The sequence below is a fragment of the Meles meles genome, chromosome 7 (genome assembly GCF_922984935.1).
Source record: "Meles meles chromosome 7, mMelMel3.1 paternal haplotype, whole genome shotgun sequence".
NCBI classification, from domain to species: Eukaryota; Metazoa; Chordata; class Mammalia; order Carnivora; family Mustelidae; genus Meles; species Meles meles.
This window is the reverse complement of record NC_060072.1, coordinates 55361581-55389556: the sequence shown is the minus strand read 5'-3', so window position 1 is coordinate 55389556 and position 27976 is coordinate 55361581. Positions and strand designations below refer to the sequence as shown.

Sequence of the window (27976 nt, the reverse complement as noted above, 5' to 3'; positions counted from 1 at the left end):
GGGGCTGGATGAGGTAGCTGGAGGAGAGGCTGGCATCACCGTCAGTGCCCTCGTTCCCTTAACCAGTTGGAGTGCTGTGTGGTAGGGCAGAACCCAAAGTGAGGAAGGCAGGTCTCTCTGGGGGCCCTTGTGGGGTGTACCGCTTAAGGAGGCATTTGAACCACCTGAGCAGAGGCACAGGAGCAAAGGAACTGTCTGGTGGGACCCAGGCATTGGACACCATGATGAAGTCCTGTTTTCTCCCAGGAGACCCAGGGTGTGGGCGGTAAACAGGATGCTCTGTGAGCGCCGGGCTGGTTCTGCTTTCTATGGCCCGCTCTGGGTGTGGGGAGGCTCTTGCTACTTAAACGTGCTTTGTGGGGGCACCTGAGTGGCTCATTTGGTTAAGCAACTGCCTTCGGCTCAGGTCATGATCCTGGAGTCCCAGGATCAAGTCCTGCATTAGGATCCCTGCTCAGTGGGGAGTCTGCTTCTCCCTCTGACCCTCTCCCCTCACGCTCTCTCTCTCTCTCAAATAAATAAATTAAAAAAAAAATTGGGGCACCTGGGTAGCTCAGTGGGTTGAGCCTGTGCCTTTGGTTCGGGTCATGATCTCAGGGTCCTGGGATTGAGCCCCGCATTGGGCTCTCTGCTCAGCAGGGAGCCTGCTTCCCCCTCTCTCTGCCTGCCTCGCTGCCTACTTGTGATGTCTCTCTGTCAAATAATTAAATCTTAAAAAAAAAAAAATTAAATGTGCTTTCTGGTTTCAGGTGGCACACATGTTAAGTTATGCTTGCCTTTTCAGAGAAACATGAACTCCTCCTCTGAAATTCCCTTGTGCTGGAGTCTTTTTCCCATCCATCAAGTTCTTTCTTGTTTGTCCTTAAATGTGTTGGCCTCTTTCAGTTTCAGTGAATTAGAAGACTGTAGCATTTAGCCTTGAGCATTGTGGGCTTGGCACAACTCAGGAAGGTGATGCTCCTGGAGCTCCTGCCCCAGGACCCTGGATTGAGATGCTGATCCTTTCACTTCCCCAGCTCCTACTCATTTATTTGCTTTTATAGAAACAGGGTGGAGAACCATCAAGGACGCTGCCTTGCTTCTTATCACCAGGGTCATGTGCTTGTTTATACGGGTTTTCCTTTACTCTCTTTCTTTCTTGGAAGCTCATCATTGAGTCCTCTCCAGGCTGGTTAGTAGAATTTGGGCTAGAGAGAAAGTGCTAGAAGGTTGAAAGCTGGGCTTGGGTCTGGTTTACAGGCTTTGAATCAGCTTTTGACGAAGCCGTTTGTTGAAGCTGTTAGGCATATTTCACTAGTCCATGAAGTTGTCATTAACTGGCTCTGCGTCCTTAGACAAGTTTCTTTTTTTTTTTTTTTAATGTATTTATTTGACAGAGACAGCGAGAAGGAACACAAGCCAGAGGAGTGGGAGAGGGAGAAGCAGGCTTCCTGCTGAGCAGGGAGCCTGAGGCGGGACTCGATCCCAGGACTCTGGGATTATGACCCAAGCCGAAGGCAGACACCCAATGACTAAGCCACCCAGGTGCCCCTTAGACAAGTTACTTAACCTCCTTGTGCCGTAGCATCCTCATCATGTCTGGGTCACACATGGACCCAGTGAAGACTTCCTTTGTCTTGTTACTTTTCAGAGTTTCTCCAAACTTGGTACTTCTTTTTATCCTCTTGTCTTGCAAGTGAGACCTAGTTTATCACCTTCTCTCTCTCTCCTTCTGGTGATTTATGGCACCAGCACGCCAATCTTCCTCTTGTCTTCACCCTCTCTATCCCCCTCCTCAATGGAGGAAAACCAATTTTAAAACCAAAGCATGACCTAAATGGCCAATTGGACTTTGCCAGCATGCGTATATTCCCAGAGTACATTTGGAGCTACAAATTATTTTTCACTCTTCCACACCTGTGGGTTTTTCCTTTTGAGTTCTATTTTTCTTTTATTTGTTTTGATTATCTCAAGTAAGAGGACATGGTCATAATGATTTGGATTGGTCTTTGAGGCTTTGTACTTGCCTTTTCTGGCAAATTCTTGCACTCTGTTACTATACTGGTCATCTCTGCTTAATTCCCAGCAGGCACTCAATGCATTTTTATTTAAAAGTGACAGCTGCATTTAATGTAATTCCAAGTTACTTCCAATATATAATCTTCCTTCTTTTACTCCCTGCTTTGCCTTTGTAAAAAATTCTCGACTTGCTCTGAAATCTTTGATTTTGTGCCCTATAGGTTAAGACTCCTACTCATTCAGCCCCCTGTGACTGTCCCAGCAAATTTTGGTGAATCAAATAAATTCTCCTTCTACCATAAGGAGACTAGAACGTGGGGGAAGGGCCTGGGCCTGAGATTTACTTGATCTTGGCATAGCTGACTTCTGTGTAATTCCCTACTTTGTTCCCAGTACATTTCCCACTGGAGACTGAAGACTGCCCACCATAAAAGGGGAATCTTGGCCTTTTTATGCCTGTTTCTTCTGCCCCAAGGGAGTCCTGTTCCAATTCTGGGTTGCTTTCTGGGTCTTGCCAACTCTATCTTCTTGCTGTTCATGCTGCCAGTAGCTGGCTTATCACTCTTCAGCATTTTTCATGGTGCTTGAGATTTCCAAGGTGTTTGAGTTAAGTTCCCAGGAAACCACAAACACAGCCCAGTTTCCTGGTGGCTAGCTTTCTCCCTCGCCTGGTCTTTAAGGACATCTTCCTGCATCTCACTTCTCCTGGGTTTAGCTGAGCTTTGTGATCTGTTTGCCACCCCATTAATTATTTATTCATACAAGAAAAATTTTTTAAATGATTTATTTATTTTAGAGAGAGAGAGAGAACACAAGTGGGAGAAGAGGCAGGGGGAGAGGGAAAAGCAGACTCCCCTGCTGAGCAGGGAGCTAGAAGTGGGGCTCCATACCAGAACCAGGACCTGAGCTGAAATCAAGAGTTGGACACTTAACTGACTGAGCCACCCAGGTGTCCCCATACAAGAAATGATTTTTGAGTATCTGTAATGTATTAGACATACATCCTGGTTATACAGAGCCCACCAGGGTCATGTTGGTTGAGTTACAAAGAAAAAGTCTTGGAAGAAGAACATGGTGTAACTCGGTTAGAGAATATTCCCATTATACCTGTCATCTAAACAGCGGTCAGAGAGGCTGTGAGAATCTGTTTGCAAGCTCGAGCTGTTGGGGGTCCTGCATACTAATAATAACAATAAGTACCACGTACATCTTTCCCTCTGGAGATCATCGTAAGAATTCTTTAGGGGAAGAGTGTGATTAGGCTCTTTCCTCCTGGGGGCAACTAGGTGAAGTTGACAGTAAGTGGTAAAATCTGAGATAAAGTCCAAATTCTAAGTTAACTCTGGTTGTTGGTGAGTTCCTGACTCCTTTGTTTGTTAAAGTCTCTGACCTCAGCCTTTGGACAGGGGAAGAAAATCAACAATATTAAGAAATAGCAACAATAACAATAATAATATTAAGATAATGGCATTCAGTTTGACCTTGGACAGAACAAGATCATAAGAATGGTTTTATAAAAATGATTCACAATGTGTTTGTGTTACTGTTGTCTCAAACACCTCCGTTATTTCTAAGTTTTTTCTTTCATTTTTTCCCTGAAGGAAAGAACAAGGCTCTTCCTGACTAGAGGAGAGCTGGAAAATCTGGAGATTCTTCTGCTTGTTCTAATAGTCCCAGAATCTGGGTAAATTTATTTTTCTTTGTCTGCAATAACTCTCAAATATCAGACTTTCTGATTTTTGTTTTATTTTGTTTTACTTCCTCCCATCCCTTTTCACAGAGAGGACACTGGGGAATCAGCCACTAAAAATGAGAAGGAGAACATATATACTTTGATCCTATCCCTGAAATTACCATTTCCCCCACTGTAGCTCATCTGCCTGAAACTCCATGACTAAGAAAGATTCCAGATCAACTGATTGTGCCATTCTTGAGGGCAATGGTAGATGTCTTCCTGATACCACATTCTTAGACACCCTCTGCCTCAAGGTTTCTCTGAATCCAGTTTCGGTAATTGTGAAAAATAAGAATTTATTTGTCATGCCTATGGCACTTCAAAGAGAGCAGAAGAACTCCTCTCATGGAAACTGATAATGTCCAGTAGGGAACAGAATACTGGGGAGTCATATTTTATAGTCAGATTTTAATCCCAACCCCCAACCCTTCCATCTGTGCTGGGTAGAAGATAGCAGTGGGATTATCTACTCCCTCTACTGATTACTAAGTTCTCAGTACTTACTGTGTTCAGGCTCTGTCCTAATCTGCACCACAATAGAAGGTAGATACTATTATTCCCATGTTGCATCTGGAAAAACTGAGGCATAGAGATGTTAAGGAATTAGTTTAGGGACAGTGCTGGGATTGGAACCTAGACACTCTCATCTCATCTTTCTAGACCTCAGGTTCCTTCTCACTGAAGTGAAGGTATTGGGCCATATAATCTCTAAGTTTATTTCTATTTTAAAACTCTATGAGTCTTTGGGATTTTACAGATGGGGACCCCACTGTGACAACTGCAGGCTGCTTTGTTTCATGAAGTAATCATGAGAAGTACTGGTGAGTATCCTGATGAGCTAGTTCCATCAAGACGGTAGGAGCTTTCCCTGCTGACTCCTTGTTTTATTTTTGGTTTTGTTTTTAGGGCATGAAGGCGGTATCCATTGAGACAAAGAGCTCAATATCTATTTGTTAAAAGGGAGCAGGAATTGACCCATTTTTCTGAAGCCAAAGAAGCAAGTCCTAAAGATATTCAGTAAACTTGGAATAACACCCACCCCAGAGGGCTGTTGAGAGACTAAAATAAGATAATGCTTATGTTTGGGAATTGCTTGGGAACTGTTCTGAAACTTCAAGTTCTGTCTAAATGCAAGGAATTACCGGTATCATCTTATAACACTGATTCCCAGTTCAGAAACTGGGGGACCAGTTTTTCCATTTGATTTCCATGCAAATTGCATTTAGGAAGCTTGAATAGACATCCTACCTCCCCACATTAGGGCCTGTGCTAATTTCAAGGGCAAGACACCCCCAGCTTGGCTCCAGCTTCCATTAACAAACATCTAGGATGTTTGGTCATGAGCAGAGTTCCCAGGTGCACCATGTCACTGCATTTCCCATTATATTTCCCTAACTAGTTAGAAGTAACAAGTGGGGATGCCTGGGTGGCTCAGTTGGTTAAGCGGCTGCCTTAGGCTCAGGTCATGATCCCAGCGTCCTGGGATCGAGTCCCACATCCGGCTTCGTGCTCAGCGGGGAGCCTGCTTCTCTCTCTGTCTCTGCCTGCCACTCTGTCTGCCTGTGCTCACTCTCTCTCTCTCTGACAAATAAATAAATAAAATCTTCAAAAAAAATACCTTTAGAAGTAACAAGTGTAGACAGGGCAAAAAGCCTTCCAGTTTCACTTAAAATGCTGCTTGAATCATGGTTTTAAAATGCTGCTTGAATTTTCTCATTCTCATCCTTATCACCCATCTTTAGTTTCTTGCATGGAAAACAGAATTCATTCCTGAACTTCCTGGGCTCTTTTTGTGACTTCCCCATGCTTGGGCTTGTGTTGCACACAGTTTTCTTGCTTGGGGGTACCCACTGCTGGATCACACGGAAAGGCTGTCCCAGAGTGGCCCACTGAATTGAGAACAGAGAATACCTAATTAACTTTTTGATTTATTGGCTTATTTATTCAATGAATATTTATTTTATTCAGCTCCCATTATATGAAGAGCTTGGCTAAGGATACAGGAAAAGGGATTGATTTCAGTGGGTGAGATTCCAGCCAGCAGGATGGAAGAGCAACTGATGGGATCAAAAGGATTGTAGCTCCTTGTCCTCGGTTCTGCCTTCTGCTCAGTCAGGATCTTGGAGTCCCACTGGGGCAGAGGACAGGTGGGGAAGACCATTTACTCTTGCTAAGGGCAAAGAAATATAACACATGGGCCAGGCTCTGTAACTAGCCCAGAAGAATAAAACATTTAACTACAGAAGTCATACACAAGGAAACACCTGGAGTGACCAGTGGAATGAGACTCTCAGCATTTGCCATGCAGGTGAGCCAATAGCAGAAGTGATGTTAGTAATCTCTGTATCATTCAACATCAAATATAGCTGTGGATGATGGAGGAGGGGCGATAGTAGAAGGACTAGGGGGAGTCTAAGAAGTAATGTATGTAGAGAGCTACTAGAAAGATCAGGGAAGATCTTAAGGAGAGAGGTAGAGGTGGACCGGGCTTTGGAGGGCTATGATTTGGAAACAATATACACTGAGGCTCCTTGGTGGCTGAGAGGCAACACAAGTTGTCTCTATCATTGATATTAACTGCACACACAAGGCCAGCTGGATGAGGCACCTTTGTCAAAATCACAAGGTCCTAGAAGCCAAAAAGCCTATCTGGATCTCCTTTCAGAAAACTTCCTGTGACTAGCTTCCATGGATTCTTGCTGTGGCTTTAAAAAATATATATTTTTATGGGTTACACAATCAAATATTTTTCTGTCTCAAGGAAGAGAACGTGCAAGCTTACATGCCTGCCATAGAACTTTTTAGATAAACATAAAGAATGAAGGTGAACAAGATATTTACTGTTATATGGATAGGCTGCTTTTCATGGAAGCAAAGAGTAGAATGATTAGAGAGGAAGAATTTTCCTATACCTTTCAAGACACTTTTGGTGGTCTAAAAATTAAATTGACCTGAGATAGATTAACAGGAGAAAATTACAGAACATACAGGGGCTCTATGTAAATACGAGGCCCCAGGCAGTCAGGCATATGACCAAACAGAGTTAAAAAGAAGAGGATAGGTTACGCTGAAAAAATAAATAAAATGGGGAGGAGTCAAGATGGCGGAGAAGTAGCAGCCTGAGACTACATCAGGTAGCAGGAGATCAGCTCGATAGCTTATCTAAACATTGCAAACACCTACAAATCCAACGGGAGAGCGAAGAGAAGAAGAACAGCAACTCTAGAAACAGAAAATCAACCACTTTCTGAAAGGTAGGACTGGCGGAGAAGTGAATCTAAAACGACGGGAAGATAGACCGCGGGGGGAGGGGCCGGCTCCCGGCAAGTGGCGGAGGAACGGAGCACAAAATCAGGACTTTTAAAAGCCTGTTCCACTGAGGGACATTGCTCCAGAGGCTAAACCAGGGTGAAGCCCACGCGGGGTCAGCGTGGCCCCAGGTCCCGCAGGGTCACAGAAGGATCGGGGGTGTCAGAGAGTCGGAGAGCTCGCAGGTATTAGAACGGAGAAGCCGGCTGCAGAGACAGAGCCGAGGACTGAACTCTCAGCTCGGGGTTACCTTGAACAGGTCTCGGGCTGGGTGAGCTCGGAGCGCGGCTAGAGGCTGGGGATACGGGAGTGATTGGGTGCTGTCCTCTGGGGGCGCACTGAGGAGTGGGGCCCCAGGCTCTCGGCTCCTCCGGGCCGGAGACTAGGAGGCCGCCATTTTCATTCCCATCCTCCGGAACTCTACGGAAAGCGTTCAGGGAACAGAAGCTCCCAAAAGCGAACCCGAGCCGATTACTTAGTCCGGCCGCCGGTAAGGGCGGTGCAATCCCACCTCGGGCAAAGACACTTGAGAGTCACTACAACAGGCCCCTCCCCCAGAAGATCAACAAAATATCCAGCCAGGACGAAGTTCATCTATCAAGGAAAGTAGGTTCATTTCCTAAGACAGCTGCGCAATTCCAGAGGAGGAGAAAGCAAAGCACAGAACTCATGGCTTTCTCCCCATGATTCTTTAGTCTTGCGGCTACTTCAATTTTTTTTTCTCTCTTTTTTCAATTTTTTTCTTTTTTTTTTTCTTCTTCTGCTAAATTTTTTAAAACTTTTACCCTTTTCTTTTTTAACGTTTTTTGACTAGTTTATCTAAATATATATATTTTTTTCTTTCTTTTTTATATTTTTTCATTGTTTTATTTTTTAAATTTTTTTCTTTTTTTTTTTTTTTCAGAACCTGTTTTTATCCCCTTTCTCCCCCCCACAATTAGGGGTCTCTTCTGACTTGGTTACAGCGCATTTTTCTGGGGTCTTTGCCACCCTTTTAGTAGTTTATTTGCTCCTTCATATCCTCTTATCTGGACAAAATGACAAGGCGGAAAAAATCACCACAAACAAAAGAACAAGAGACAGTACCGAAGGCTAGGGACCTAATCAACACAGACATTGGTAATATGTCAGATCAAGAGTTCAGAATGACGATTCTGAACATTCTAGCCGGGCTCGAAAAAGGCATGGAAGATATTAGAGAAACCCTCTCTGGAGATATTAAAGCCCTTTCTGGAGAAATTAAAGAACTAAAATCTAACCAAGTTGAAATCAAAAAAGCTATTAATGAGGTGCAATCAAAAATGGAGGCTCTCACTGCTAGGATAAATGAGGCAGAAGAAAGAATTAGTGATATAGAAGACCAAATGACAGAGAATAAAGAAGCCGAACAAAAGAGGGACAAACAGCTACTGGACCATGAGGGGAGAATTCGAGAGATAAGTGACACCATAAGACGAAACAACATTAGAATAATTGGGATTCCAGAAGAAGAAGAAACACAGAGGGGAGCAGAAGAGAATCATTGGAGAGAATTTCCCTAATATGGCAAAGGGAACAAGCATCAAAATCCAGGAGATGCAGAGAACCCCCCTCAAAGTCAACAAGAATAGGTCCACACCCCGTCACCTAATAGTAAAATTGACAAGTCTTAGTGACAAAGAGAAAATCCTGAAAGCAGCCCGAGAAAAGAAGTCTGTAACATACAATGGTAAAAATATTAGATTGGCAGCAGACTTATCCACAGAGACCTGGCAGGCCAGGAAGAGCTGGCATGATATATTCAGAGCACTAAACGAGAAAAACATGCAGCCAAGAATACTCTATCCAGCTAGGCTATCATTGAAAATAGAAGGAGAGATCAAAAGCTTCCCGGACAAACAAAAACTGAAAGAATTTGCAAACACCAAACCAGCTCTACAGGAAATATTGAAAGGGGTCCTCTAAGCAAAGAGAGAGCCTAAAAGTAGTAGATCAGAAAGGTACAGAGACAATATACAGGAACAGTGACCTACAGGCTAATAATGGCACTAAATTCATATCTCTCAATAGTTACCCTGAATGTTAATGGGCTAAATGCTCCAATCAAAAGACACAGGGTATCAGAATGGATAAAAAAACAAAACCCAACAGTATGTTGCCTGCAAGAAACCCATTTTAGACACGAAGACACCTCCAGATTTAAAGTGAGGGGGTGGAAAACAATTTACCATGCTAATGGGCATCAGAAGAAAGCTGGGGTGGCAATCCTTATATCAGATCAATTAGATTTTAAGACAAAGACTATAATAAGAGATGACGAAGGACACTATATCCTACTCAAAGGGTCTGTCCAACAAGAAGATCTAACAATTTTAAATATCTATGCCCCTAACGTGGGAGCAGCCAACTATATCAACCAATTAATAACAAAATCAAAGAAACACATCAATAATAATACAATAATAGTAGGAGACTTTAACACTCCCCTCACTGAAATGGACAGATCATCCAAGCAAAAGATCAACAAGGAAATAAAGGCCTTAAATGACACACTGGATGAGATGGACATCACAGATATATTCAGAACATTTCATCCCAAAGCAACAGAATACACATTCTTCTCTAGTGCACATGGAACCTTCTCCAGAATAGATCACATCCTGGGTCACAAATCAGGTCTCAACCGGTATCAAAAGATTAGGATCATTCCCTGCATATTTTCAGACCACAATGCTCTGAAGCTAGAACTCAATCACAAGAGGAAAGCTGGAAAGAACCCAAATACATGGAGACTAAACAGCATCCTTCTAAAGAATGAATGGGTCAACCAGGAAATTAAAGAAGAATTGAAAAAATTCATGGGAACAAATGATAATGAAAACACAACAGTTCAAAATCTGTGGGACACAGCAAAGGCAGTCCTGAGAGGAAAATATATAGTGGTACAAGCCTTTCTCAAGAAACAAGAAAGGTCTCAAGTACACAACCTAACCCTACACGTAAAGGAGCTGGAGAAAGAACAAGAAAGAAACCCTAAACCCAGCAGGAGAAGAGAAATCATAAAGATCAGAGCAGAAATCAATGAAATAGAAACCAAAAAAACAATAGAAAAAATCAATGAAACTAGGAGCTGGTTCTTTGAAAGAATCAATAAGATTGATAAACCCCTGGCCAGACTCATCAAAAAGAAAAGAGAAAGGACCCAAATAAATAAAATCATGAATGAAAGAGGAGAGATCACAACTAACACCAAAGAAATACAGACAATTATAAGAACATACTATGAGCAACTCTACGCCAACAAATTTGACAATCTGGAAGAAATGGATGCATTCCTAGAGACATATAAACTACCACAACTGAACCAGGAAGAAATAGAAAACCTGAACAGGCCCATCACCAGTAAGGAGATTGAAACAGTCATCAAAAATCTCCAAACAAACAAAAGCCCAGGGCCAGACGGCTTCCCAGGGGAATTCTACCAAACATTTAAAGAAGAACTAATTCCTATTCTCCTGAAACTGTTCCAAAAAATAGAAACGGAAGGAAAACTTCCAAACTCATTTTATGAGGCCAGCATCACCTTGATCCCAAAACCAGACAAGGATCCCACCAAAAAAGAGAACTACAGACCAATATCCTTGATGAACACAGACGCAAAAATTCTCGCCAAAATACTAGCCAACAGGATTCAACAGTACATTAAAAGGATTATTCACCACGATCAAGTGGGATTTATTCCAGGGCTGCAGGGTTGGTTCAACATCCACAAATCAATCAATGTGATAGAACACATTAATAAAAGAAAGAACAAGAACCATATGATACTCTCAATAGATGCTGAAAAAGCATTTGACAAAGTACAGCATCCCTTCCTGATCAAAACTCTTCAAAGTGTAGGGATAGAGGGCACATACCTCAATATTATCAAAGCCATCTATGAAAAACCCACCACAAATATCATTCTCAATGGAGAAAAACTGAAAGCTTTTCCGCTAAGGTCAGGAACATGGCAGGGATGTCCATTATCACCACTGCTATTCAACATAGTACTAGAAGTCCTAGCTTCAGCAATCAGACAACAAAAAGAAATTAAAGGCATCCAAATTGGTAAAGAAGAAGTCAAACTATCACTCTTCGCAGATGATATGATACTCTATGTGGAAAACCCAAAAGACTCCACTCCAAAACTGCTAGAACTTGTACAGGAATTCAGTAAAGTGTCAGGATATAAAATCAATGCACAGAAATCAGTTGCATTTCTGTACACCAACAACAAGACAGAAGAAAGAGAAATTAAGGAGTCAATCCCATTTACAATTGTACCCAAAACTATAAGATACCTAGGAATAAACCTAACCAAAGAGGCTAAGAATCTATACACAGAAAATTATAAAGTACTCATGAAAGAAATTGAGGAAGACACAAAGAAATGGAAAAATGTGCCATGCTCCTGGATTGGAAGAATAAATATTGTGAAACTGTCCATGCTACCTAAAGCAATCTACACATTTAATGCAATCCCTATCAAAATACCGTCCATTTTTTTCAAAGAAATGGAACAAATAATCCTCAAATTTATATGGAACCAGAAAAGACCTCGAATAGCCAAAGGAATATTGAAGAACAAAGCCAAAGTTGGTGGCATCACAATTCCGGACTTCAAGCTCTATTACAAAGCTGTCATCATCAAGACAGCATGGTACTGGCACAAAAACAGACACATAGATCAGTGGAACAGAATAGAGAGCCCAGAAATCGACCCTCAACTCTATGGTCAACTCATCTTCGACAAAGCAGGAAAGAATGTCCAATGGAAAAAAGACAGCCTCTTCAATAAATGGTGCTGGGAAAATTGGACAGCCACATGCAGAAAAATGAAATTGGACCACTTCCTTACACCACACACGAAAATAGACTCCAAATGGATGAAGGACCTCAATGTGAGAAAGGAATCTATCAAAATCCTTGAGGAGAACGCAGGCAGCAACCTCTTCGACCTCAGCCGTAGCAACATCTTCCTAGGAACAACGGCAAAGGCAAGGGAAGCAAGGGCAAAAATGAACTATTGGGATTTCATCAAGATCAAAAGCTTTTGCACAGCAAAGGAAACAGTTAACAAAACCAAAAGACAACTGACAGAATGGGAGAAGATATTTGCAAACGACACATCAGATAAAGGGCTAGTATCCAAAATCTATAAGGAACTTAGCAAACTCAACACCCAAAGAACAAACAATCCAATCAAGAAATGGGCAGAGGACATGAACAGACATTTCTGCAAAGAAGACATCCAGATGGCCAACAGACACATGAAAAAGTGCTCTATGTCACTCGGCATCAGGGAAATACAAATCAAAACCACAATGAGATATCACCTCACACCAGTCAGAATGGCTAAAATTAACAAGTCAGGAAATGACAGATGCTGGCGAGGATGTGGAGAAAGGGGAACCCTCCTCCACTGTTGGTGGGAATGCAAGCTGGTGCAACCACTCTGGAAAACAGCATGGAGGTTCCTCAAAATGTTGAAAATAGAACTACCCTATGACCCAGCAATTGCACTACTGGGTATTTACCTTAAAGATACAAACATAGTGATCCGAAGGGGCACGTGTACCCGAATGTTTATAGCAGCAATGTCTACAATAGCCAAACTATGGAAAGAACCTAGATGTCCATCAACAGATGACTGGATACAGAAGATGTGGTATATATACACAATGGAATACTATGCAGCCATCAAAAGAAATGAAATCTTGCCATTTGCGACAACGTGGATAGAACTAGAGCGTATCATGCTTAGTGAAATAAGTCAATCAGAGAAAGACAACTATCATATGATCTCCCTGATATGAGGACATGGAGAAGCAACCTGGGGTGTTAGGGGGATAGGAGAAGAATAAATGAAACAAGATGGGATTGGGAGGGAGACAAACCATAAATGACTCTTAATCTCACAAAACAAACTGGGGGTTGCTGGGGGGAGGTGGGATTGGGAGAGGGGGAGGGGGCTATGGACATTGGGGAGGGTATGTGCTATCGTGAGTGCTGTGAAGTGTGTAAACCTGGCGATTCACAGACCTGTACCCCTGGGGATAAAAATACATTATATGTTTATTAAAAAAAAAAATTTGGAAGCGGAGGCGAACCATAAGAGACTATGAACTCTGGAAAACAACCTGAGGGTTTTGAAGGGTCAGGGGTGGGAGGTTGGGGGAACAGGTGGTGGGTAATGGGGAGGGCACGTTTTGCATGGAGCACTGGGTGTTGTGCAAAAACAATGAATACTGTTACGCTAAAAAAATAAATAAAATGGGAAAAAAAAAAGAAGCAGAAAGCAGAAAAAACATAAATAAATAAAATGGAAAAAAAAATAAATAAAAAGAAGAGGATAGGAATCTGTGACTTCAACAGAAGAAAGACAGTTCACAGGAGGATGAAAGAATCTCCAGTAAACAAATGTTTGTTGGGCAGTGCAGAAACAATGGGACATAGAGAGGAATTTTAAAACAGATTTTGGCAAATTGCTCCCCATCTACCACACCTAATTCATATTTTACTATAGTTATCTGTGGTGATAACTCCCCACCTGGAGTAAATCCTCCATTTAAAATTTTTAGGTAGTTAAGGGAGAGACAAAAGAAAAGCTTCTTGTTTCTTAAATAATAATCATAATAAATAAATAAATAATAATAAAAATAATAATTTATTAATAAATAATAAATAAATAAAATAAATAATAATAATAAATAATAAAGCTTTTGTTTCTTAAAATAATAATCAACCTGAAAAAATGCAATGCCAAAGAGACATATTTTGAGGTGGCAGGTTTTGTTTCCCTATAGTATTGACCTTGGTTACTTGGAAATGAATGAGACTTTTCCTTGGCTTTCCCACTTATACCATACTTATACTTATACTTATACTAGCTCCTGGAACTTATACCAGTTCCAGGAGCTAGTATAAAATAATTAGAAAATGTGCTTCTCTGGTTTTCTTCATAAGTAATGGTGAGAAAAATGCCAATCATGAGACATTCTGGGTTTTAAGGAGAAGGGATGCCTCCTAGTATTTCCAGAGGAAGTTATTATTATTTTTTTAATATTTTATTTATTTATTTGAGAGAGAGAGAGCACAAGGAGGCAGAGAGAGAGAAGGGGAAGCAGGCTCCCCACCAAGCAGAGAGCCTGATGTGGGACTCGATCCCAGGACCCTGAGATCATGACCTGAGCCGAAGGCAGCGGCTTAACCCATTTAGCCACCCAGGCGCCCCAGAGGAAGTTATTCTTGATGAGTTGACCGAAGCTCTTCGGAAGTCTAGAGTGATTAGATGTGGGAAGGCTTTGGCTCTCCATCTTCATCATGGCATCGCATGAACTAGCTGTGACCTAGCAAGTCACTTACCATTTTGGATTTCTATTTCTTTGGCTAGTGCCCAATATGTAACTATGGAGGCAGCAATGTGCTGTGCACTCGCTTGTAGAATGACATTAATAATATGTCCTCTGGCAATCCCTCAGAATTGGTGTCGAGTAAATTTGGATTTAAAAGCTCTTTGAAACATTTAAAACCTAATGCATGTCAGAAAAAAAGCCTGCAAATCAAAGAAGGAAATTCTTGCCTAATTTAAGACAAGACTTTTAATAACAAAGCCTTTCACTAAATAAATAACTAAGTGAAGCAAGACCAAATCGGAGGATGTCATCACAGAAAGACTGACTTGATACAAAGAAACGGAACCGCAGGGGAACCAAAGTGGTGTGTTCATGACTCACTTGAAGGAAAGTTTCTTTCACTTTCTATGGTCTTGCCATCATCTAAATGTATCCTTACTGACACATACCTTGGAAATTTTTTTTTTTTTAAGATTTTACTTATTTATTTGACAAAGAGTGATCACAAGTAGGTAGAGAGGCAGGCAGAGAGAGAGGAGGAAGCAGGCTCTCCGCTGAGCAGAGAGTACCATGCGGGGCTTGATTCTAGGACTCTGAGATCATTACCTGAGCCGAAGACAGAGTATTAACCCACTGAGCCACCCAGGTGCCCCACTCTCCTTCCATCTCTATGAAGCAATCTGTAGGAGCTATGCAAAGTGCTGGGGTGTACAATAGTTTGGGCCACTTAGGACACACTGAGGATGTATCCCACACTAACACTATGCTGTCAACCCCTTAACAGGAGAGAAGGTTCAGAGGAATGCAGGATCCTTTCCTTGTATCTTCTCTGCCATCCCTACAATGTCGCCCTCATCCAGGTGGTTCAAAATGATTTACCACTGCACCCACATCTCATGCAGCAGAAAGCGGGGGAAGATGGACGTGAAAGGTATGCCTCTTCCCTTTTAGGACAAAACTTAGAAGTTGCACATATTACTTCTGCTTATGTCCTCTGGGAAATGCAGTCTTCATATCGAACTGTCATCTAGGAGAGGAGGGGAGAACGGGTATCAGAGACAACAAGGAATCTCTGTCTGGGGTACAGATATGAACAGCGCTTGCTCTTTTCCTAAAAACTGCTTACTTTGGTGGAAGAAAATGGACGTGTAAATAGGGAATTCAACATATTTTTTGCAACCCTGTGTTGTCATTTATCTCAACACTTTTACCATCTGACACTTTCATTCTATACCCAATAAACAGCAACCGTCATTTCTCCCCCTTTCCAGCCTCTGCAACCATCACTCCACTTTCTGTGTCTAAGAGTTTGATTACTTTAGATACCTCATATAAGTAGAATCATGCAGTATTGGTCTTTTTGTAACTGGCTTGTTTCACATAGCATAGTGTCTTCAAGCTTCATCCATGTGACCTTGTTCATAGCATGTGACAAGACTTCCTTTTTTTAGGCTGAATAATACTTTACTGTATGTATATACCATATCTTCATTATCTACTCACTCATTGATGGACATTTGGGTTGCTTCCATCTCTTAACTATTGTGAATAATACTGCTATGAACCAGGTTGTGAAAATATCTCTTTGAGATCTTGCTTTGAATTCTTTGGGATGTATACCCAGAAGTAAGATTGCCAGATTATATGGTAGTTCTACTTTTAATTTTTTGAGGAAACTCTATACTGTTTTCCATAATAGCTGCACCATTTTGCAATCCCATAAGTGTGTGTGTCCAATTTCTCCACGTCCTGTGAACACTTGCTATTTTCTGTGTTGGTTTCTTTGATAGTGTTCATTCTAATGGGTGTGAGGTGGTTGTTGTTTTAACTGTTTTTATTTCTTATCAATTCATTGATGTAACCACTCCCCTACACCCCAATAACTTAAAAGGGTCTGACCTTAGCCAAAATATGGAACAGACAAAAAACCATTGTATCCAGTCTCAAGATTTCCCATGAGGATGTATATTAGCACCAAAGAAAACATAGGACTTAAAAACTTCATTTGAACCCAGTGAAATCCATTTTTGGTGTGACCATCGTGTGTTTGTTTCCTTGTTCATTCACCACCAGGCAAGACTCTCAGCTGAATCCCAGGAATTAGCATTCTCCTCTCTGTCCCCTTCTTTTGACTATTAGCAGTAGAGTTTGGACTCTGGAAATTCATGTCCTAGAGGAACTAAAAGCCTACAAGGCCAACTCTTGTGAACATATACTTATCTCAAGTGGGGCTGCCTTCCCCACATCCAATCAGCCACCCTTTAACTGCATCTTGGTAATATCTTTAATATCTTTAATTTAATATATTGGATATTAATATCTTAATATCCTTTACAAGCTAAGGCCACCACCCTGCTCAACCTGCAGTAGCCCTTGCCCCTGCAGAGCCATAGCTGACCTGCTTTTTGTCTGGACAGGTTTGTCTGGTTAAGTCTTACCATGACCATCTTTGATGAAACAACCCCAGTGACCTTATTTTGCTGGCAGAATAATGATGCAACTCTTTTGTTTTTGTTTTGTTTTTGCAGGTCTCTTGGATCTGGTCCTAAATGATATTTCAGACTTTCACTACCTCCTCTTCCAGTCTCCCTCTCAGTCGCTCACTATATTCTCCATCACCAACTCCTCTGTAATGAGATTAGTTCATCTTACAACTTTAACTCATTCTTCAAGGTCCGTTTCAAGCTATAATCACGACAGCTGCCAATCATCCACCATTTATTACATTCCAGTTACCACTTTACGCAGATTCCTTCATTCAATTTTCACAAAGGCCCTGTGAAACCATTACTGTCATCATCTGCATTTTGCGGATGAGGAAAACAGAAGGGTAGAGTAACATGGGCAAGTCTGAGTTCTCATAAGAACTTGGATTCATGTCTGGACGATCTGAGTCCACAACCCCAGTTTTTAGCCATGATTCTACTGCTTACCTGATGATGAATTCAATACATCATGTTAGAATTCAGTACAGATGAATGATCATTTATTTGGCAACTGCCATGCATAAGTCACTGTCACTGACTTCGGAGGTGTCGACAATGGAAAGTTGATTAAGATGCTTCCAGCCACCTTCCTGATATGTTCTTCCTCTAGGTTCCCAAATTCATTACAGTGGACATGACATGATGCCTTGAACGCTGGTGTTCGTGCACATTTTTGTCACCACCAATACACTATTACTTCCTTTTGCCTAGAGGCCTTTCTGTTTGTTTACCTTCCATAAAGGTAAACAAAGATATGTTTATTGAATTCAAAAGAATTTCACTCTTACTTCAACTTGTTCCATCTTCCCCAGGGAACTTTCCGGGGCAATGCCCCATCCTGTTCCTGCTGGAAAACAATGTTATCAACTACTTGGGGGACCTGGGCCTTTGTCATTTCATCATCTAATAATAATAGCTAATTTTTATTATGTACTTTCTTTATCCTAGGCATTTTATTATTTTTTTTTAAAGATTTTATTTATTTATTTGACAAAGAGAGAGATCACAAGTAGGCAGAGAAAGAGGGGAAGGAGGCTCCCAGCGGAGCAGAGAGACTTATGAGGGGCTGGATCCCAGGACCCTGAGACCACGGCCTGAGCTGAAGGCAGAGGCTTTAACCCACTGAGCCACCCAGGTGGCCCTATTCTAGGCATTTTAACACGAATATATTAATTTAGTCGTTACAAAATCTGGTGAAATAAAATCACCTTTTTTTAGATTTTTATTTATTTATCTATCTGAGAGAGAATGAGCAGTGAGAGAGAGAAGGAGACTCCCCACTGAGAAGGGAGCCCCACGAGGGGCTCAATCCCAGGACGCTGGGATCATGAGCTGAGCCGAAGGCAGACACTTCACCGACTGAGCCACCCAAGTGCCGTGAAGTAAACCACTTTTATCTCCATTTTGTAAAAGAGAAAAGAAGAATGCTGTGAGTTAGGTAACTTGCTCATGGTTGTGGAGCCAGGACTGATGCCTGGGGCTGCCAGCTCCCAGAGTCTGTGATTTTGGCCTCTTTGCCTAGTGCCTCTGGTTTAGTCACCATACTTCCCAGTGGCTGTGTAAACACATCTTGAATAAAGAGGCCTTGTTTTGAATTCCTGGCACTGCTTTAGAGTTCTTATATCTCATTCTAAACTGCGTTTATAATATACGTTGACATCCTCCACGGTTATGACTCCAAAGAAGGAGTCAGTTTGGGGTTTCTTTTGAGTTGTTCTGCATACTTAGTATAATTGCTGGGTCCCTGAACAGATGTTGGAAAAAGGCTTGGTCTGACCCTGGAAGACTGGGCTAGTCTTTATCCAGATCTGATCTGTGAGGTTAGATGGTCCATTCTGGGCTCCCTGTTCTCCAGAGGAGAAACTTGAGTCTTAGTCTCTGGAAACTGCTCGTTAAGGGAACAGTGACTATTGACAGGTGGAATGAATGAAGCACCTTATCCTGGGCCAAAGACTCCCAGGAGCTCCAGGGCCTGTGTGTGCTGAGAGTGGGAATTAGGGAGCGACAGAGACACATCCATTGGCTATCACTCCTAGCTCAACCTGCCTGCCTGAAACTGATCTCACTCTGGGGGAAAACAAATGCAAAGGCTTTTGGGATCCTTTAACACTGTCAGGACACTTCCCATATTCTTGCTAGGCCTACCTTTCATCATTTAATTTAGCATTTAAGGTACAAATCAATTTAATACAATGAGACAAATATCATGTATTTTCCAGAAGGGAGAGTGATAGTTTCCCTCTCCTGCCCCTTCCCCCTCCCTCACCTCTGCTCTAATTAGGTCAAATCTTGATAACTTCATTCTGGTATTTCCTTTTTAGAAGACCATAGACAAATGAGATCAGAGACCAATGACCAGGAGTCATCTAGCCATTAATTTACTAACAAACATTTTTCTTATCTTCACTGTGCCAGACATTGTGCTAGGTGCTGAAAAATTTGAGGGAAGAAGATAGAGAAAAAATCCACTTTTTTTTTAGGATGGTGAAGAAATTGGAAAATACAATGATAGCTACTTCTGACATTTGAAGGGAAAAGGAGGGCCCAATTTTTTATATATGGCCCCCAAATAAAACTGAGACCAACTGGTTAAAATAACAGTAAGGCATCCCAAGCCATTGCAAGGAATGATTGTCCAAGTATGAACCACTCTTTTCAAGGTAGTGAGTTCCCCATCCCTAGGGCTGTCAGGCCACTCGATAGGTGTGCTATATAAGGAAAAAATATTACTCTTATATTAGAAAAAGAGACACTGGAGTTCTGGTTGAGCTGGATACAACTTAATACACCTTCCAGCCTTGAGATTTGCTAGTATATGTAAAGTCCAGAAAGCCAAATAATGTAATAATATGTAACAGAATGATAACCTCATGCTAATAAAAACTCCCAATAATTATAACTGTACAGTTTTATTCAGCTTGGCTCCTCTCTGGGACACTCTGTGTCAATCACCTAATAATACTCGGGGGTGAGAAAGAGTGGTACATCTCCAGGAAGGGAAACCAGATTGCTCCCATTTTCAATATGGAGGTCACCAGGCAGATGCTCTATCACTGACTCTGGGGGAAACTGAGGCACACAACAATGAAACCATGACCTTTGGAAGACCATCTAAAGCAGTATCTGTATTTTATTGGTTGAGGTGTCAAACAAAGCTTCTAGAAGTTGGTCGTTTGTGCCCCTTCCATACCTGACCTATGTCCAGCTCTGCCCCAAAGAGATCCTACTTTGCACATTTGGATGTCGATTCTTGCCATTTTCTGGGATAGGAGATATTCTCATTTTGTAGCTGGTGGAGATAAAACTCCCTTTTCTTCCACTGACCTATGACTTACTGCATTATTGTCTCATTTGAGTCTTAGGGTTTGCCCGCAAGTTTTTCGAGAGCTTCTCGTTCCCAAGCTCATGACTGTTGTGTTTGGGTTATACTTCATTGCACAGGGCTTGCCAAGGAAAGGTAGTTTGCAGAAGAATAAAATGTTCTCTAATGTATGTGTGTGTTCCCCCCACCTTTAAGGTGAACCCTGCGGAGTGCCACACTTCACAGAACAAAGCTGGCAATGAAGAGGTCAGGGTCATTCCTGGGTTGGGGGTACAGGGTGGAGGGGTGGTTTGAGAGCATTGGCCCTAGCAACAGAATGCTCACAGGTTTGCTTGCTGATTCTGTAACACTTGCTATGTGACCTTTCATCAGTTCCCTAACCTCTCTGTGCCCTGGTTTCTTTATCTAGAATAGGAGAATAATAAGATTACCTTAGGTTTGGCATTGGATAAAATAATATATGCCTGTGGCACGCAGTTAAGCACTGAATAGGTGTGAACTGTTATTATTATTAGTGAGAGTTCTCTCTCATTGGTAAGGTCAATCCTGTGGTTTCTGAGGAGCAGGACTCAACTGTGACCTTATAAGGAAAAGAAAACGGAGACCTACACACCTCGTGGGAGTCTGACCTCGGGGTGGGAGTCGCGCTCCTCTGGGATCACAACCTCGGTTCCAGGTAAGGGGTGTGACTAGTCAACCGAGCTCCCGGGCGGACCCACGTGAGCCAGCCCCACCCGCCCGTCTGTTTTCAGTCATCTACAGCTCGGGAGAGAGGTCCTCCAGTCAGGCCTACCGCCCAGAGCACATGGCGACTTACTACTGCCCCCTAGAGGACTGGGAATGTCAGTAGCAGGAGCCAGTCCTCACTGCCAAGAAGTACTTGAACGCCCGAACGCCCCACACCTGTGGGTAGCGGTGAGACTCAAATAAGATCGTATCACCTAGGAAACCGTATGATTTTAGCTATTTCTGTTATTATGGAGTATTAATAGTAGTAATTCTTACTCTCTTTGACAGTTCTCTTTACGAGACCTGCCGGGGGTCGTTGGGGGGAGAAGACTACAACAGGCCTCTCTCCCTTAGACTCAGGGTAGCCGGCTGGCTCTGACTGTGGTTCTCAGTCCCACACTCTGATATAAAGTAGCTTTTTCGGGGGCTCTGTGAAGCAGTATTTGGACCCAGCCTGGACGACAAACTTGTAACCTCCAGCCAGGTAGAGTTAGCTCTCTCGCCTGCCTCCCTGAGAAGCACCTAGTGCGTGCTAAGGGTTAAGGGACAACCCAATTTCACCAAAATCCCTATCAAAAGTTTTCCTTACTCCTTGCTCTGTCCTGCCCCCAGTTCCCTTTCCTGCCTTTGCTCCAGGGGCATTCTGATAGCACTGTGGGTGGGGAGGCTTGCTTTTTCTTTACCTTTTCTTTTTTTTTTAACAACCTCCTGAAAATGCTGCCCTCAGGGACCTGGGACTGTGGGTTGCATAAAAGCTCAAAGGAAGTCTGTCCAGAACACTCGCGTTTGCCACCTCCCTCCTTACCTTCGCCAGGACCCTGTGCTCCCCGCTGGCATGATGCTTGGGAAGAGCCTGGTACTCACAGCCTGGTTCACCCTGGCTGTGGCTTACCCCGTCATACGCCAGGGTAAGTGAACCACTGGGAAGTCTGTTGGAGAATGGAACTAAAATTCTTTTATGGGGTGTGTGTATGTGTGTCTTCCTGCAGGAGCAGAGAGAAGCCAGCAGTGAATGTTGTAAAGGGAAATTCTGTCCACTTGGTGGGTGGCTGGCTGAACTCTGAAGCCTTGGACACATCGAGTGGCTAGGCTAAGAGGTGGATTAGGTGCTTGAATTGACCTCATGAAGGTACTAAGCTTGGGCCAGATGGGCTTAGGGTGGGTGACAGGAGAACTCCTGAAGGCTTGCCAGGGTCCTATTCACTCTTGGGCCCAAAGAGGCTTTATTCTATATAGTGCAGGCTGAAAAGTCCAGGCTGTGTCCTCATTTTATACAGCAGTACAGTTCAAAGTGCTTTGGCAGCTAATTCAGTCCTGTGCAATGGAAATCGGTGGGTCTGGAAACCTGTGATTCCCACTGAGAAAGGAACGAGTGTCCGCATGAACCAGGCAGAAAGAAAGCTTTTGGGGGGAAAGCTTTTCCCCCAAAAGCTCTTTCATAATTCTTTCTGAATTCAATTTGATTTCTCAGGAGGAGGGGTGTTCATCATTCATTGGCATTCAAGTATTATTTCCTCCATCTTTTTCCTCCCAGTGCCCCCTCTGGTAGCTGTCACTTTAACATGCTGGGTTTGGGGTTCTCTATTGCATATAAGTGAGTGATAAAGCACAGTGACTAAATTAGAGAGTTAATGATTTTGGCCTCATTGCCAGGGTGCCTGTCACCTGGTCACACCGGCAGTCACGGAGCCTGGATATCTTTCACTGTAGCCCAAGAAGAGCCTGGTTGTATGCTCACCAGGCTTACAGGGTTATGATGCTCTTATGGTAAGCAAGCCCCCAAATGTCTGGATTATGGATTCTATGGGACAGGCCGGAAAAATGAGGTCCTTGACTTCACCCATTAAATGGAAACGTGGTAGGAGTAGCCCATTTTAGAGTTGATTCTATTCTTGTTTATACATTCTTGGAAATAGCCGTTCTCCTAGCTCCTTGCCCCCTTTTGGTTTTTGGCGTTTGTTTTCAGGAACTTGGAAGGATTATAGGGGGGATATTCTTGGAATTTTTATTCTGTTCCAGTCTGACCAGTTCGCATACAGAGGCCCAGAATTGAATGTTCTTTCCTGACCCCCTCAAAGGACAGTAGTATAAGGGACACCCTGGGTGGCAGTTAGTCTTCTGCACTTTCTAGCACTTGGCAGAAGAGAAACTTGGGGTGAGACCATACTTGATTCAATATATACCCTTTTATGTTCCGACTTTTCCCCAGAAAGAGATCTAGCTTATAATGTTGTAGAGATAGTGAAAATAGACTTCCTAGAAAGTACTGAAACTACTTTTTTCTTTTCCTTTTTTTTTTTGGCTCCTCTAGAATTCCTTGGTGACCTAAACTTGATGACTAACCTTGAGTTGATCAAGGAATTTCAGTTGACCACTGGACTAGAGTTGGCCATTGCAGAATCCATCGCCTTCCTGGAATCCCTCACTGACCTGGAGTCCACCGTGACCCCTGAGTCCCCCATTGACCTGGAGTCCACTGACACCTTGGAGTCCATCGCTGACCTGGAGTCTTCCATGACCCCAGAGTGCCCCACTGATCTGGAGTTCACTGCCACCCCCGAGTACCCTGCTGACTTGGACTCCACCGTGACCCCGGAGTCCCCTGCTGATCTGGAGTCCACTGCCACCCCAGAGTCCATCGCTGACCTGGAGTCCACCACGACCCCAGAGTGCCCCACTGACCTGGAGTCCACCGCGACCCCAGAGTCCCCTGCTGACCTGGAGTCCACCTTGACCCCAAAGTGCCCTAGTGACCTGGAGTCCACTGCAACCCCAGAGTCTCCTGCTGACCTGGAGTCCATTGCGACCCCAGAGTCCCCTGATGACCTGGATTCTACCGCAACCCCAGAGTCCCCTGCTAACCTGGAATCCACCTTGACCCCAGAGTCCACCGCTGACCTGGAGTCTCCCACTGACCTGGACTCCACTGCGACCCCAGAGTCCCCCGCTGACCTGGAGTCTCCTACTGACCTCATCTCCATTAGTGATGTGGAATCGACCATGGGTGTGCATTTTGAGGACACACAGGCTTTCGGTAGGTGACAGTTTTGGCTTGAGAGGAGGCCTGGACAGGAGTGGGTGGGCTCCCATTTTTTGCATGTCTGAGGGAAAGCCTGCTTTCCTCCAGTGTACTTGATTCCCCAGTGTAAGCTTCTGAACATACCCATCTTCCGTTTTCCTGTCCCAGAATATCTCTTAAGGTGGAATCAAACACTCATAGCTTTGAGGAAGCAACCACTAAAGCCATGGGTAGGGTTTCCTAACTTCAAAAATGCAGAAATTCTTTCTTCCCTCCCTCCCTCCCTCCCTCTTCTTGTTTACAGGCTATTGCCTAGAAATTTCCTGTGGTAACTTAGACATTTGGGGATACTTTTGCTGTGTTGAGGTAGAGTAAATTTTGGCAAAATTTCTCCGAAACTTGAAAATTCAAGCATTTTCCCAGAGTGTGAGGAATTGGAATTGGTGAATGCCAACAGAGCTCCATCCCAGAGGTTTGCCCAGTGCTGGTCAGGTCCCCAGCCTTCGGGGCTTCTCAAAGAGGAGAGGCGCTCTTTGGTGTCTCCAGTGGATCAAAGAATGTGGTGGCCACAGAGGGGTTAACAATTCTTTTCTTTTCTAGTTCATTTCAATTCAGTTCACATAGAGAACTTTTTGAGAGAAGGTTATGGTAACTGTAAATCTTAATTGAGTACAGACTGAACAAAAGAGAAAAATAATTTGAAAGGTTTATGAATTAAGCAGTGGTTCTATCTCTGCCCATCCCTCTTTCAAGTCTTCACCTTCTTTTCATTTTTTTGTCTTCCACTTAGCCAAGGGACCATAAGATTTTGATGCCTTCTGGCCCCCACAAATAAACCCCGATACTTATAGGAATGCTTGGAATTTTTGCTAAGACAGACCCTGGGGTCTTACCTTTCCATACTGTCTGATCCTCATGTCTGCAGGTAATAGCTAACATGTATTGAGATCTGCTATCTTCCAGTCCTGCCCTAAGAATAGTGGGGGTATTGCAGATAGTAGTTGGAGGTATCTAGAAACTGTATATAAGTGGAAAGGCCTATTAAAAAAGAGTAGTTTCCCTGGCTTTAAGATCTTTTCTCTAGGGGTGTCAGGGTAGCTCAGTTGGTTAAGTGTCTGACTTTGGCTCAGGTCCCGCATCAATGCTTCTCCCTCTCCCACTCCCCTGCTTATGCTCCTGTGCGCACGGTTTCTCTCTGTCACATAAATAAGTAAATCTTAAAAAAAAAACTTCCACTGATTACCTTCCCTAAAGAATATACATCATTTGCAACATGAAACTCTACTTAAGTATTGTGTTCTATCTACCCAAACTGTAGTGGTTGATTATAGAATTAATCTATATTAATGATACCTCCTCCTGTCCCCCTCCTATGGGGCATTAGGAAACATTCATGTTTGACTACAAGATCCATCTGGTCATTTCTGCTAATTAATATACTGGACCCCACACCTGATTGTCAAGAGATGCTTTCTGACTGTGGAAATTACCAATAAAATAAGACACCATTTTTTTCCTATATAATGCATTTATTTAACTTTTTTCCAGTTTTATTGAGATGTAATGGGCGTATAACACTGTAAGTTCAAGGTGTACAACATAGTGATTTGACATAAATACACATTGAGAAGCTTTGATTTTTTTTATTATTTTTTTTAAAGATTTTTGTTTATTTATTTGATAGTGAGAGATCACAAGTAGGCACAGAGAGAGAGGAGGAAGCAGGCTCCACGCTGAGCAGAGAGCCTGATGCGGGACTCGATCCCAGGACCCTGGAATCATGACCTGAGCCGAAGGCAGAGGCTTTAACCCACTGAGCCACTCAGGCGCCCCTTTAAGATTTTATTTATTTATTTGACAGACAGAGATCACAAGTAGGCAGAGAGACAGGCAGAGAGTGAGGGGGAAGCAGGCTCCCTGCTGAGCAGAGAGCCCATTGTGAGCCTCGATCCCAGGACCCTGGGATCATGACCTGAGCCGAAGGCAGAGGCTTAATGAACCCACTGAGCCACACAGGCGCCCTGAGAAGCTTTGATTTTTTAATAGGAAGAGAAAATCCAGCCTTCAAATTTAAAATGTAAAACTCAGCCTTTTAAATTAAGAAACTCACTCTTTTATTTCTAGAAGATGTCACTGCGGCTGATTCAGAAGAGCCCATGACTGGAAGACCAGGTAAGGCCAAACATCTTCGTCTTTTTTTGCCTCTTCTCCCCCCCGCCCCCAGGCTTTCCAACACAGACTGAGGAAGTACGACTCTGGGAGGTACTCTATGTTTACACCCTTCTCACTCAGGTGCCATGTTTGCTCAGCTTCTGGGGGAGTGGAGGAGATACACTTCTTACACACGAAGATATGACCAGTTAGGGCACGGCTCTCAGGGACTTCTGAGTGAGTGGAGACTTCCCTTTCAACCAGATAGATGCTCCTCACGGCATGCATCTGTGTTCCATTTCCTCCCGTAGGATGTCAGGCATGGCAGAGTGGGTGCCCCAGATGTAGTGGAACCCTCCGTTTACCAGAGCTACCTGAGGCCCCCAGCTGAATGCTAGACATACTGCGTGTGGGATCCTTACTGAAGTGAATATAACCAACCATTTCTTTATTTAATTGCAGATGAGCTGAGCACCTCTGTGTGAAGCAACGAGTCCATCTCAGTACTTTTTTGTAAGTTTCTTCTCTTGCTCTGATTCCTTAACTGGGGTTTAATAGCATGTTTTGTTCTGGTTTTCACATACTGGGAAAGGAGACCAAAGTGACTCAGTTAGAAAAACTCATGGAGCTCAGAGGCAACCTTTTTCTTCTCTGAATTACCTTGCGAATCTCTCTGAATATTCAACTAAATAGGCTTTAGGATAAAGTCCTCTCACTTCAGTTTTCCAATATTCCGTTTTTCCAGTCCATCTAGGACATGGATTCCCATTCAGTCAGTTCATGGAATCTTTTTTTTTTTTTTTAAATTTCATTTATTTATTTGGCAGAGAGAGATCACAAATAGGCAGAGAGGCAGGCAGAGAGAGAAGCGGAAGCAGGCTCCCCGCGGAGCGGAGAGCTGGATGCGGGGCTCGATCCCAGGCTCCTGGGATCATGACCCGAGCGGAAGGCAGAGGCTTTAACCCACTGAGCCACCCAGGCGCCCCTTATGGAATCTTTTTTAAGAGAGAGCAGAAGAGAAGGCATCAGATTTTCCAATACACAAAACATACAATTCAGTTAAAAACTGTAAGCCTTGGAGCTCTGAATGGGAAGGTCCCAGGTTTATATTTGGCCTCGCTTTTGGCTTTTTTGGAAGTCTCTAAAATGGTTTCTTCATGAAGTAAAATGGCTACCTAGACAGTGTAAATACCTCTCTTCGGGTGCAAGGAGAGGAAGGGAGAGTAAGGAGTTATTTCTGAAAGAAATTAAGTCACATGTCCAAAGTCACAGTGGGCAGTGGGAAAGCTGCTTACTATTGCTAACTCCTTTTTTTTTTTCTAATTTAGGAAATGAAGCTGATTTTCCGTTAGTTGTGACCATCACTCTTCTAACCACAAGTTTTTAAGAAGATCCTGAACTACTGAACAAGGCTTCCATTCTATTATAGGAGACTGTTTAACTGAAAAGGACTAGGAAGACATAAGATGTACCAGCTGAGGATAAGCTGAGTGGTGGGACTTACACCCACATAGAGGAGGGCTATCTCTTAACCATGTCCCATCTCCTAGGGGCTCAATAAATGTCGTTTGGAATTGAATTTTGAGAGCGGTTGTTATTTTATGAAGAAACAAATTGCTTAGTTGCTTTGTGTTCGTACCAATAATCATTTTATTCCTCTCTGGTAGACACTTTATAGCCAGGCTCCAACTCTAGATGGCCCCAGGAAAGCATGAGATCAGCTACGGAAGGTATATGAATTTTCCTATTCCTGCTCTAATGAATTACTGGGTAACTTAGTAGCTTAAAACAGCACAGAACTGTTATTTTACAGTTTGTAGCTCAGACATCTGAAGGCATCTCACTGGGTTA

At 43.0% G+C, this 27976-nt stretch overlaps 1 protein-coding gene across 1 annotated transcript; it reads left to right on the top strand.

Annotated features, from left to right (window-relative positions):
- Positions 1-15261: 15261 nt before the first annotated feature.
- On the top strand, positions 15262-26610 carry LOC123946349 (sialidase-like). Its single transcript, XM_046011798.1, has 7 exons — positions 15262-15349; positions 16947-17047; positions 20422-20472; positions 21770-21863; positions 23267-23989; positions 26099-26146; positions 26588-26610. Exons 1-7 carry the CDS (start codon positions 15262-15264, stop codon positions 26608-26610), a joined length of 1128 nt encoding a protein of 375 aa, XP_045867754.1.
- Positions 26611-27976: the final 1366 nt, after the last annotated feature.

Coding starts and splice junctions, on each gene's coding strand:
- LOC123946349 (XM_046011798.1), top strand. CDS start 15,262: ATGTCGCCCTCATCCAGGTGGTTCAAAATGATTTACCACTGCACCCAC. Junction 21,864..23,266: donor TTACCCCGTCATACGCCAGG/GTAAGTGAACCA, acceptor TGGCTCCTCTAG/AATTCCTTGGTGACCTAAAC. Junction 23,990..26,098: donor TGAGGACACACAGGCTTTCG/GTAGGTGACAGT, acceptor TTTTATTTCTAG/AAGATGTCACTGCGGCTGAT.